We start from the raw sequence: 12580 nt of genomic DNA on the forward strand, positions 1-12580 counted from the left end.
TTATAAAGGATAATAAGGCACAAGCAAAAAGGTAATAATAATACAGAAAAAAATCAATTTATTACTACTTATCTAGTAAAGTAATAGCCAAGTAACACCTTTAAACTAACACCAAAGTAGTTTTTGGTATAGCTGTCCTCCATATCCTGCATTTGGGTCCACATTCTTAGTGCCACATAGCGACATATTCAGACTTTGGTTCTAACTTCATATTAATAAGGTAATATTGGTTGGTGCTTTTGAAATCATGAAATAATGAAATGCTGAAATGATGCTTAACTTACATCGCCCCCATTTCTTTGAAGATATCAGTGTAAATATTATGTTCAATGCTGTGGCTTATTACCTCGAAACACCTGTGGTTGTTTCTGTGTACTAACCAGGCCTGCAAAATTACACATTTCTACTAAACTTCATAATAAGACTTCCTACAATTAAAAACCTAAGATCAGAAAAACATGTCTGTACTTTCTAAATGTAAATGTTATGTTGCCCAACATTCACATAATCATGACAACACCACCTGATGAAAAGCAAGATTGCCAACACAGAATTTCCTGAGGCATTTCCACTTCACGGTCTCACCTGTGGGTGTGGTCAGGTGAGGTTTCCTGCAGCCTGGCCAGAGGTGTGGAGCTGCCTGAGAACAGGGAGAAGTCTGAGTTCTTAAACAGAGCTGCACCTCCTCACTCTGCTTTGCTGGTTCAGTGGGTAAATGTCTGCTGTGACCATCTTCACTGCATTCCTGTACATGGAACGCACTCTTCTTTTGTTCAAACTTAACACACAGCTGCCAAAGCCACATACACAATATGCCGAATGTCTTACACTTCTAGACAAGCAAACACTTCACCCAAAGGTCTGTCAATTCTTGCAGAATAGTATTATTAAATCCAAACAGTACACACGCATAGCCAATCAACAGCCTTTTCTACATCATAATTACACACTGATGGAATAAACTGAAAACACCACTTGTGTTTTTTGAGTGTTCATTGTGACAGTCTGTGATTTTATATATATATCTATATATATATATATATATATATATATTTGTAAAAAGCTATTTTTGCATGATTAGTACAAAACCACTATAAAGTACAGCATTATTACGGAGGTAATGTTTATTTCTTGGGCATGAACATCACTGAAACACATGCTGAATATACTGCAACACATTACAGAACACAAGAAATATAATCAGCCTGTAACTCCAAAGAAAAAAGGAGGGAAAACATTAGGATGCATCTTGTCTTCTGTCTGGGTCTGGCCACAACACCTCATCTACATCACACGCGATGTTCTCTCTGGCCAGACAGTGATGGAAGTATCATCTGGAGTGACGTATCCACCCCAGCACGCTCCCTCATCGATGTCACCACAGGCCTCCTCCATTGCCTGGAGAAGTAGGATGTGTTAGTGGAGCTGTCGATTATATACCTTCCATCACCATGCTGATAAGAACTCTTCAGTGGGATTCAGGAATGGAAAGTTTGGTGGAAGGTAAAGCACAATGAATTGTGGATGGTCAGTGAACCAGTTTTGCACCAGAACGGCCTGATGGAAACTAACATTGTCCCAGGCAACAATGTACCTGGACTGCTCTGGTCCCTCCCCCTGGTAATGGGGTTATGATGTGTGCTGTGTTGTAGGGACCAAGGCTGGCATGATGATGAACAACACTATTCTGGCTTATAGCTGCACACATTGTGATGTTGCCACCACACTGTCCAGGAACACGGACAATAGCACAGTGTCCTATGATGTTCCTCCCCCTGCGCCTTGTTTTGGCAAGGTTGAAGCCAGCTTCATCAGTGAAAAGGAGCTTGTGTGCCACAGCAACTGCATCTCACTCCATCACCCTCTGAAATCAAACATTACAGTATTGTATGGCAGCACAAAATATACAATATCCTCAATATTATGTTGCACAGGACAATGGATTACAGTACCTGTGAGAGGCTAGCGTAGCCTACCTGTACATATTCATAGTGCTGTTGCTTCAACCGTTCAGTGTTGCACTGAAATGGTACCCTGTATCTGCTTCATGGTTACTTGATGTCTCTGAAGGAGATGACCCAGTGCACATAAACTCACAGAATGGATATTGTTAAATGTAAAATTGTCTGTAATGATGGATCATCATATTTGTTGGCGGCGTATGCTGTTGTCTCCTCTGACCATGTTTATGATGGTCTGTTCTTGCTCTGGGGTGAACAGAATGTACCTCCAGTACAGGGTAGTCTTGCAGTTCTGCAGAAACATGATGTGAATGGTTATTACAGTTTTTATTGATTGTTTTGACGCAGCCGTCAACTCAAAATCCACATTTTCAAAACAGTTAACGCAGAGGCCTAAACAGTGCCACAGTGGTCAAAATGACACATTTTGTTTGCAAAAGGCTCTAACTGTGCCAAAACATTTAAAATATGGAACAAAGGCAAATTTTGCCGTCAAACAACTCAACTATGACACAAGTGTATGAGCACCTCCAATCAATCATTACACAATGGGCAACAAAATCCAAAATACAGCACCCATGTGTGAATCAGTGCACCATTGCTCATCATTGTAGCCTATGACTGTACATAGCTTACATGCCAGTGCCGTTTGTAGTCAAATTTGCTCTCTTGCAAAAAATGCATCCAGAATTAGATATGCTTTGATGCAAATTTTATTGATTACATTCTTTTTTTTCAGACTGTGTCTGACAAATGAAATATTCCAACAGAGAATACATGGAAATAAAAATAAAATCCATTACTGTGTGAGAAATTAGGAAAATAAAAAAAAACTTTTACAGTAAAGAACAAAAATCTATAGTAGGCCTATACTATAAGAGTATAAGAGATAGCCACAAGTGATACACTTCTGTCTCTTCTAGTCTCTTCTTTCTTGAAGAATGAGCCACATGGCCTCATCCACATCGCAGTCAATATTCTCTCGTGCAATGCACCGAGGGAAAAATCGTCTAGCATGCCTGATCCATCCTTGACATGCCTCTGCATCTATATCTTGGGCAGCAGCAGTCATTGCACTGAGCAAGGGCATCTGTTCATAGGGACGGTGATCATATACCTTCCATCTCCATGCACTAAAGAATTCCTCTATGTGATTTAAAAATGGAGAGTATGTAGGAAGGAATTGTACCATCATCCGAGGGTGCACTGCAAACCACTCATTCACAACCCGAGAGTGGTGGAACGCCACATTGTCCCAGATAATCACGAACAGTGGCACGCCAGGCCCCAACAGGCCTCTCTCCTGAGGCAGGATCAGGATGTCATGAAGGGCATTCAGGAATGCTACGAGACGCTCGGTGTTGAATGGGCCAATGGTAGGGATATGGCACAGGACGCCATCATTGGAGATGGCAGCACACATAGTTATGTTGGCGCCTCTCTGCCCTGGAACAGTAATAGTGGCCCTATGCCCAATGAGGTTCCTTCCACTTCTCCTTACTTTACAAAGATTGAAACCGGCTTCATCGACATAAATGAAGACATGATGTGCCCCCTCAGCTTCAAGCTCCATTATTCGCTAAAGAATGAAAAGGCAAAATTACAATTACGTCAAAGGGACTCCAGTTCATTCTACAGTAACTGCATGATATGACAAGGCATAAGAGTATAGTACTGTTGTGTTTCCTTACCTCCACATATTGGCATCTGGCCTCCTTCACAGAGTTCCTCTGAAATGGAACTCTATAGAGCTGTTTCATGGCCATATGGTTCCTTCTGAGGACACGGTCAATTGTGGCCTCGCTCACAGTATGGATGTTCCTAAATAGTCCCTGATCAGCAATCACTGCTGCTCTGATTTCACGCAGCCTAATGTCATTATTTGCCAGAACCATGTTGACAAAGGCTGCCTCCTGCTCGGCATTAAAAGTTCTCCTTCTACCAACCAACTTCTACCACCAACTGGTAGCCTTTCGATTCTATAAAGAATACGTGAAATGTGGAAAAAATTACATGAAGTACTGTATATCACTGCAGATATTTCTGTATATACTGTATAGCAACATTACCTGTTCTCCTGTTGAAAAACTCTTAACAATGGATGCAACAGTGTTTCTGTTTAGAACAGGTTGGACTCTTTGTCCAGCCTCTCTAAGTGAAATGCCATGATTTACAACATGATCAATCACAGTTGCCCGAATTTCATCTGTAACTTGAGCCCTTCCAGCTATACCTCCACCTCGCACACGGACTCCTCTTCCTCTGACCCCTCTACCTCTTACTCTCACTCTACCTCTCATCTGCTTTAGACCTCCTCGATGATCCATGCTTGCAAAGAACAACACAGGCCTGCAGACTGATTGCAAACTGAAAGATTCTGTGAAGAAGTGTCAAACAGGTGCTTTCAGTGATTTCATACTGATCAGGGAGCTTCTAAGAGCTCGGAGCATATGGTTTCTGTTCTGTAACCACAGCTAAAACAATGGAGTTTGGACTTCTTGAATGACATCTGCGTTAACTATTTTGCAAAAGGGTGGGAAAACTGTGTCAATCCAATGAGAATGGGTTAACACATTTGCAAGAGGTGTCTTTTGCTCTGCTGAGATGGTGATGATGAAGACTGAGAGGTTCCCAGTTTCCCAGAGGGGCCTGAATCTCACTGGTGATAGTTCCTGGTGCTCGTCCTCTTCATCTTTACTAAGTGAATTTTATGTGCAAAATTAAAAGATGGGTTTGCTAGACAATAGGTGTCTTCACTGGAAATTTTGATGCTTTAAGTTCAGTAATTTTTCTGGAATAACAAAAAAATATCCTACCTCACCAAACACTTTTTGAAAAACATTTCATCATACTTTTTAAGTTTTTTTTAAACTGATATTATCTATGAGATACTAAATATGTGCACACATATTTGGTCACAGTTTAGAGACTGCAAAAGTATTATAAATAAATGCCACTGCATTCCATTCCATAATCAATAAAAATATTTGCAAACACTACCATTGTGTGGATCCATGTGTATTTATAGCTCCTCCCACCAGTTTTTTTGTTTTGTTTTGTTTATATTTGGGAAAAACACTGGGGTTTTTGTGATTGTGTATCCCTTCTTCTGATGAGGCAGAGCTGAGGCATAAATGAGGCTGCTGTGATCTGCACACCAGCACAACCAGTCTGACTCTACCTGAGAAGGCGAGACAGCTTCTTCATCAGGATCACTGCTGCCAACATAAACAAAGACATGGTGTCCGTCAAAGTTGTGGTGATGGTGATCGCACTTCTTACTATTTGTCTGACTGCAAACACATCAGCAGGTTTGTACTGCTTGTCTTTTTGTCTTCTTGTTTAATCACATGTTTTTACACGAGCAGTTCTAGTACCTGGATGTGGCAGATACACGTATCTTTATTTTACTCCTCTGTTGTCTAATCAAATGATCTTTTCTTTTCTTTCACAGCTTATCATCTCTGCTGTCAAAGGTATATGACGGGGAGATTACCAGGTTCAGCTATCATGGGGTACTCAGTCCAGACTGATACAGAGTTGTGTCCCATCAGTGCCATCATGTGAGCGTCATTAAAATGATTTTAACAGCTGCTTTAAAGATTAGAAAATACTTGAGACAACATTAGTGTTTACTATGGGTGTATAAATATAAACTTATTGCTTTCCTTTAATTCAGTTTCCACACAAAGAAGGGGAAAGCATGTGCCAATCCAGCTTTGAAGTGGGTGATGGATGCTGTTGATCGTATAAGGTGAGCTTTTCAGAAACAAAACAAAGAGCAAATGTTCTGATTTTGAAGCAAAGAGCAAAAGAAGTGACTCCATCTATTCTCATTTTAGGAATAAAGCCCAGAAGGTCCATCAGCACAGCTCACAGCAGCAGAAATAGATGATCATCTGAGCTTTTTAAGGAGACCGTGGATGGCAGCTACAGCAACCAAATTCTTTTCTATGTGAGCTTTGCAACCAGCAACCAGCAACCAGCAACACTTTAATGTTTTATAGTGCAGTGAACTCCAGCTGGAGGAGCCTACTGTAAATGACTAATATGCTGTTAAATAATGCAGACATCAACTCAGTTCTAAGAGATTTTTTTATTCTTTGTAAATTTAAGATTTTGTTTTTGTGCGCGTATAAAGTTGTGGTAAAAAAAAAAAAAAGGCGCAATTTGTTCCATTAATGATTTTGTGGTTTCATAGAAACATTCAAATAAAAAAAGGGCCTGTTGCAGGTCTAAAACTACTTCTGCTCATGTGATGTTGAATTTTTACACACTGAGCTCGTGATAAGGTATTCCTCCTTTCATCTCAACTCTTTTAGCTTCCTTCTTTGTTTATGACAATGAAAACTTCCAGCTCTGGAAATTTTCTGCCAGGTGACCCAATAGTTAAACATTAATAGATGACAGCCCTGTGACATCAGCAGGGGAAGTTAATAGAGCAGTTTATTTAAATTATGTAGTAGAACAGGTATTTCTGTGTTGACATGCTGCCATCAGCTATAATGAGGGTGTGTATTTTAACTGTAGCCAGTTTGACACTTTTTATTACAGCTTGGTAACAATTTGTTAATAGAGGGGTAAAAAGGTGGAAACAAGCACATAATGATGCAGAAATTGCAAGTTGATACTACTTAATTACTAAAGCAATATCCAAGTAATATATTGCATGAACAATGGTTTTAGCTAAGTAATATGACACTAATTGGGTAATTAGTGGCCTGAAACTGGGAATAATAATGTTGAAACAAACATATCCCAATGAAGCAATACCAGTTAGTAATACTATAGTAATATAGGGCAGGGAACTGGGTGGATGGATACAGACTCATTGCTCATTCATCCACACATGTATCACACTGCTGATTTACTGACTTTTCTGTCTTTGTCTTCTGTAAATACAACAGTTAATGCCTAATAAAGGTGTGTGGACTCCCTCTTTTGTGTCAAAGTGGTGCCACTTGTAACACTGGAAGCACCTGTGGTAGTTTATGCATATTAACTAGGAATTAGGGCTACAAATCAAAAACCTAGGACCAGAAAAAACATGTCTTTATTTGCTAAATGTAAATGTTATAATCATGACTGAAGCGTGGGTATTTACTATTACACCATTGGGAAGTAATATATATATATATATATATATATATATATATATATATATATATATATATATATATATATATATATATATATATATATGTAACTTTACAGAGCAAACAATGGTCTAATTCTGTAAATCATAGCTCACAAGAGATTTATTGGTGAGCAAATACATGATGCTGTAGCATAAACATGCTAAGACCTATGAATGGAAATGAAAGCAAAAGCTTAGCATACTTTAACATCTTGACCACGTGGTAGTTCAGCTTAATTGCCTTAGCTTAGTTATTAATAACACTCTGAAAATGGATTGGAGGTTATATTAATAATGATATTCACCTTTCAGCACTACTTTAATCACCTTTTAATGACAATCTTTGGTTAAAGGATAACATGTCTTTAAATATCAAAGCAAATGCTTTGAAATATCAAAGCAAATACTGACTATGCACAGTTGTGTGAAATGTAGCTTTTTCCTATTGAATATGAGCATGTTTGAACTTCTTTATGCAAAACACACCTAAACAATTAGTTAGTAATTAAACTCTAATTTATGTAGCATTTTAAATCTACTAAACCAAAGGCATTGTTGCAAAGAATTTAACTCTAACACTGTAATGGTTAAAAATTTAATAAAAAGCATTTAAGAGCATTTTTTTAAAAAATGTGTGACATGAAAGCAAATTGTTGAATCATATAAATAATTAAAAACCAAGAGTGATTAAAATCTAAAGATGAGATCAACAGAATATTCAACAGCGACTGTTCAGTTTGATTAAACTTGCTTTGTGTGATGAGATTTTTTTACACTGATTACAGCTCTGTGTAAAGCTCAGATGGAGGTAGTATCACTTCAAAGGGTTGTGAAATAATGTTTCAGCAACACTCTGATTTGTTTTGCCGTTTGGTTATTTTTAAGCTTCACACCATGATGTGGACTTTCACCATTTTTCCTTCACTTTTAGCACCTTAAAGATTTTACAGCATCCTGAGATTAATTTCAATAAAAATACAACAGTTTTTTTTTTTCACACGTTTAACATTCACAGGATCATAATCACATCTAATGAACAGGAAGATAGCCAACATGAAGCTTGCTGAGGCATTTCCACTTCACAATCTTACCTGCAGGTGTAGTCAGGTGATGTTTCCCTGGCCAGAGGAGCTGCGTGAGAACAGGGAGGAGTCTACAACGGGGAAAGTCCATGTCCTCACTGCACCGGCACACTTTGGCTTGTGCGTGTGCGTGCGTGCGTGCGTGCGTGTGTGTGTGCCTGTGTGTGCATGCACACGCGCGTTTTCCTTCCCTGTCATTTCTTATCACTTGTTTTTTCCTCTTTGCTCTTTTTCCTGGTTTTGAGTTAAGCTGACGGTGAAGAATCTGCTCACCGCTGAAATCCCGTGAACTTTTAGTCATTACGTGTCTCCTGATGTCTTGTTGTCACAGCAACTTGGCACTGTTTAAGCCTGCACTTCTCCCAGTATCCTCATATATTTATTCATTTATCTGAAATGACGCTAAATAGATAATTTGGTTTAATATCCACTTGCGTTTGACTGATTCAACTTACTGAAGCATCAGAGGATTGAGGACTCTGGATTTCATCTTGTAGATCAGAAACACTTAAGCATTAAGGAATTATATACTGCTTATGAGATTGCAAATTGCAGAAAATCGCAAATATGTAACTAAGACATGATGTGGTTATGATGAAAATTTCATGATAAGCAATTACACTTACAAAAAGTGCATTGTGACCTATTTCAGTGCCCCAAATGCACAGGCTTTCCTTAGCATTTGTACCTTTTGCAATAGCGGATCATGTAGATTGTAGAAAGTCAATGTTTAAAATATACCCAATATTTTTATATTTAGGTCTTGGGTTTAAAATAAGCTCCTCTGACCTAGAAAAGAACCTCCATACATCTTCACATGTAGCCTACATTGAGCAAGAGCACAGAGCTTTTCAATAATATCACTTACTGTATTAGTTATTTTTATGTCTTTTATGTTTGAAGTACTGAGAGTTACAAAGAGGAGCCACACCTTATGAAAGTCCTCATGTTGCACTGCTGACTTTGCCAGTCTTTGTCTTACCAGGGCAGGATGACACAATTCCTGTGCGTGACACAATACAGTATCTGTCTTTTCAGTTGATTGGCTCAAGGAAGGTGGGCAGAAAGATGATTGGCCTAGAAACTAGTCTGACAGTGTGAGAAAGTGGGAGTGGTGTAAATTAGAGAAGCAGACAAACACCTGGGAAAAGAGGCAGGTGTGTGATTTCAGATTTTCCGTATTGAATCTACACCTAAGCTTCTTACAGGTCAGAGGGCAACACTGTATAACACTATCTGCAGCTTTAATCACTAGCTTCTTTACAGATTTCTATGCATTTATGTCTTATATGATATTGAGAAGTTAAACTGCCCCATGATAAATACACCAGAGCTGCAACTGATACTTGATCATTTATTTTGTAGAAACTCAGCATTTAAATGATACCAAATATTTTTATTGTTCCAGCCTCTCAAATATGAAGTTTTTACTTTATAATATATTACTTTATTTATTTATCTATTAATTAATTATATATATATGTATATATATTTAAAAAAAAAAAATTCAAATAAAATAAAGGGTCACACACTAACAAGAGAAGCCTATAGAGAACCTATAGAGCTCACCTTGAAATAGCAAATATGTTTGGCACAACAACGCTTTCAGGTCACAGTTCTGTTTGCAAGATCTGCCAGACATGACAGGCTTAAAAAAAAAAAAATATATATATATATATATATATATATATATAGTAGTGTCAGTAACAGAACATTTTTCTGTACTATATTTAACTTCTGATGCTTTAAGCTCAGTCATTTTGCTTGAATCAGAACACCATCTCTTCCTCACCTGCTTGCTCACTGGGCATGTTTTCAAAATGTTATTTCATCATACTCTGAGGGTTTTTTTAAACTGATATCATCTGTAAAATAATGAACATATGCACACACATTTGATGCGCATGTTTATTATATGTCTAACAATCAATGCAAAGCTTTGGAAACACGGTGTGGATTACGTGTATTTATAGCCTCTCCCACCTGTTCCTCTATTTTTAAGTTAGGAAACTGCTGGGATTTTTTTTGATGATGTAACACTTCTGATGAGGCAGAGCTGAGGTATAAAGGAGGCTGCTGTCATAGGCACACCAGCACAACCTCTCTGACTCTACCTGAGAAGGCGAGACAGCTTCTTCACCAGGATCACTGCTGCCAACACAAACAAAGACATGGTGTCCGTCAAAGTTGTGGTGATGGTGATCGCACTTGTCACTATTTGTCTGACTGCAAACACATCGGCAGGTTTGTACTTCTTGTCTTTTTGTCTTCTTGTTTAATCTCATGCATTTACACATGAGCAGTTCTAGTACCTGGATGTGGCAGATACACATAACATTATTTTACTCCTCTGTTGTCTAATCAAATGATCTTTTCTTTTCTTTCACAGCTTATCATCTCTGCTGTCGAAGGTATATGACAGGCAGATTACCAGGTTCAGCTATCATGGGGTACTCAGTCCAGACTGATACAGAGTTGTGTCCCATCAGTGCCATCATGTGAGCGTCATTAAAATAATTTCAACAGCTGCTTTAAAGATTAGAAAATACTTGAGACAACATTAGTGTTTACTATGGGTGTATAAATATAAACTTATTGTTTTCTTTGAATGCAGTTTCCACACAAAGAAGGGGAAAGCATGTGCCAATCCAGCTTTGAAGTGGGTGATGGATGCTGTTGATCGTATAAGGTGAGCTTTTCAGAAACAAAACAAAGAGCAAATGTTCTGATTTTGAAGCAAAGAGCAAAAGAAGTGACTCCATCTATTCTCATTTTAGGAATAAAGCCCAGAAGGTCCATCAGCACAGCTCACAGCAGCAGAAATAGATGATCATCTGAGCTTTTTAAGGAGACCGTGGATGGCAGCTACAGCAAACACTTTTCTTTGCAGCCAGCGACTCTTCACTGTTTTATAGTTGGTTAGCTCAGTTTTGAGGAGCCTGCTGTAAATGTCACATATGTTGTTAAACAATGCAGACATCAGCTTAGTTTTAAGAGCTTTGTATGATATTTAAAATTTGTATTCTTTGTTAATTTAAGATTTTGTTTTTGCGCATGTATAAAGTTGTGGAATAAAAAGCAGTCATTTATTCCATTACTGGTTTTGTGGTTTCATCGAAACATTCAAATAAAGACAGTACCTGTTGCAGGTCCAAAACTACTTCTGCTTGTGCTCTGTTGAATTTTCACAAACTGAACTCGTGATAAGGCATTCCCCCTTTTATCTCAATTCCTTGTTTATCTTCTCACAGTGAAAAAATTCCAGCTATGGATGTTTTCACCATGAGAAATTTTCTGGCAGCTCTGTGCCGCATGATGAAACCTAGAAAGTAGTCAAACATTAATAGATGAAAGTCCCGCGACATCAGCAGGAGGAAGTTATGGGAGCAGTTTATTTAAAGCATGTAGTAGAACAGGTATTCCTGTGTTTACAATCAGTTTTTTTTTTTTAATATACAACTTAATTGGTTGCTCTAACACAGTAATTTCCTAGCTTTTGGGATAAATAAAGTATTTCTCATCTTATCTTAATTACAGTGTCCCAAATATACTGAAAATCCTGGATTCTGTGTTTGCTCGTTACAGCACATCTTTAAACTATTGTAAATACAATGATTTACATATTCAAAACAGGCACTCGTATTTTTTGGCTGCACCATTATCAGAAATGGAAAGATTACACATATTTGGAATGGAAAAGTTACAAAATTTTATGGACATTGGTCCATCATATTTCCACCAATAAAAAAAAAATTTTCCTTGCTTGGAACCAGCAGCCAACCTACCAGCTAATCTCTCTGTGAGAGAGTTGTAATTTTTATTGTGTAATTTAATAAGTGTAATTTTAATTCAATTTTTAAGCATTTTTTTCTACACCTTGTTTTAATGTTTAGGTTCGTTTATTTCACTAATGAACTGCAGCAGAAAGCATGTGTGGGCCTTACACTGAGCAAAGGAGATTATTAAAACAATAACGTCTGACTCCTTGGAAGCCAAATATAAACAAAGGAGGGTTGGCTGCAGACTTTTGCACAGTACTATAAGAAGAAGAAGAATGGCTGGAGCCTTTCTGTGTTTGCATGTTCTCCCCGTGTCTGTGGGGGTTCTCTCTGGGTACTCCAGCTTCCTCCCACAGATTAATTCAAAATTGCCCATAGGTGTGAATGTGAGTGTGAATAGTTGTCTCTCTGTATTGGCCTTGCAACAGACTGGTGACCTGTACGGGGTGTACCTCACCTCTCACCCTATGGCTGCTGGGATAGGATCCAGCCCCCCCTGCAACCCTAAATTGGATAAGTGGATGAAAATGGATGGATGGATGGATTTAACCGATGGTCAATCCAAAGTATGTATACTTGGCCCATTGTCTGCCTTTGAGCCCATGCATATTTTCTCATTAA

At 38.3% G+C, this 12580-nt stretch overlaps 2 protein-coding genes across 2 annotated transcripts; both read left to right on the forward strand.

The window, feature by feature from the left end:
* The first annotated feature begins 5147 nt into the window (after window positions 1-5147).
* On the forward strand, window positions 5148-5941 carry LOC115796419 (C-C motif chemokine 20-like). The gene is made up of 4 exons (XM_030752824.1): window positions 5148-5272; window positions 5416-5524; window positions 5641-5715; window positions 5804-5941. Exons 1-4 carry the CDS (start codon window positions 5200-5202, stop codon window positions 5850-5852), a joined length of 306 nt encoding a protein of 101 aa, XP_030608684.1. The 5' UTR covers window positions 5148-5199; the 3' UTR covers window positions 5853-5941.
* A 4340-nt stretch (window positions 5942-10281) lies between these two features.
* LOC115796374 (C-C motif chemokine 20-like) lies at window positions 10282-11256 on the forward strand. Its single transcript, XM_030752760.1, has 4 exons — window positions 10282-10424; window positions 10570-10678; window positions 10795-10869; window positions 10958-11256. The coding sequence occupies exons 1-4, from the start codon at window positions 10352-10354 to the stop codon at window positions 11004-11006; spliced, it is 306 nt and encodes a 101-aa protein (XP_030608620.1). The 5' UTR covers window positions 10282-10351; the 3' UTR covers window positions 11007-11256.
* The last annotated feature ends 1324 nt before the right edge of the window (window positions 11257-12580 follow it).

This window comes from Archocentrus centrarchus, chromosome 17 (assembly GCF_007364275.1).
Source record: "Archocentrus centrarchus isolate MPI-CPG fArcCen1 chromosome 17, fArcCen1, whole genome shotgun sequence".
NCBI lineage: Eukaryota > Metazoa > Chordata > Actinopteri > Cichliformes > Cichlidae > Archocentrus > Archocentrus centrarchus.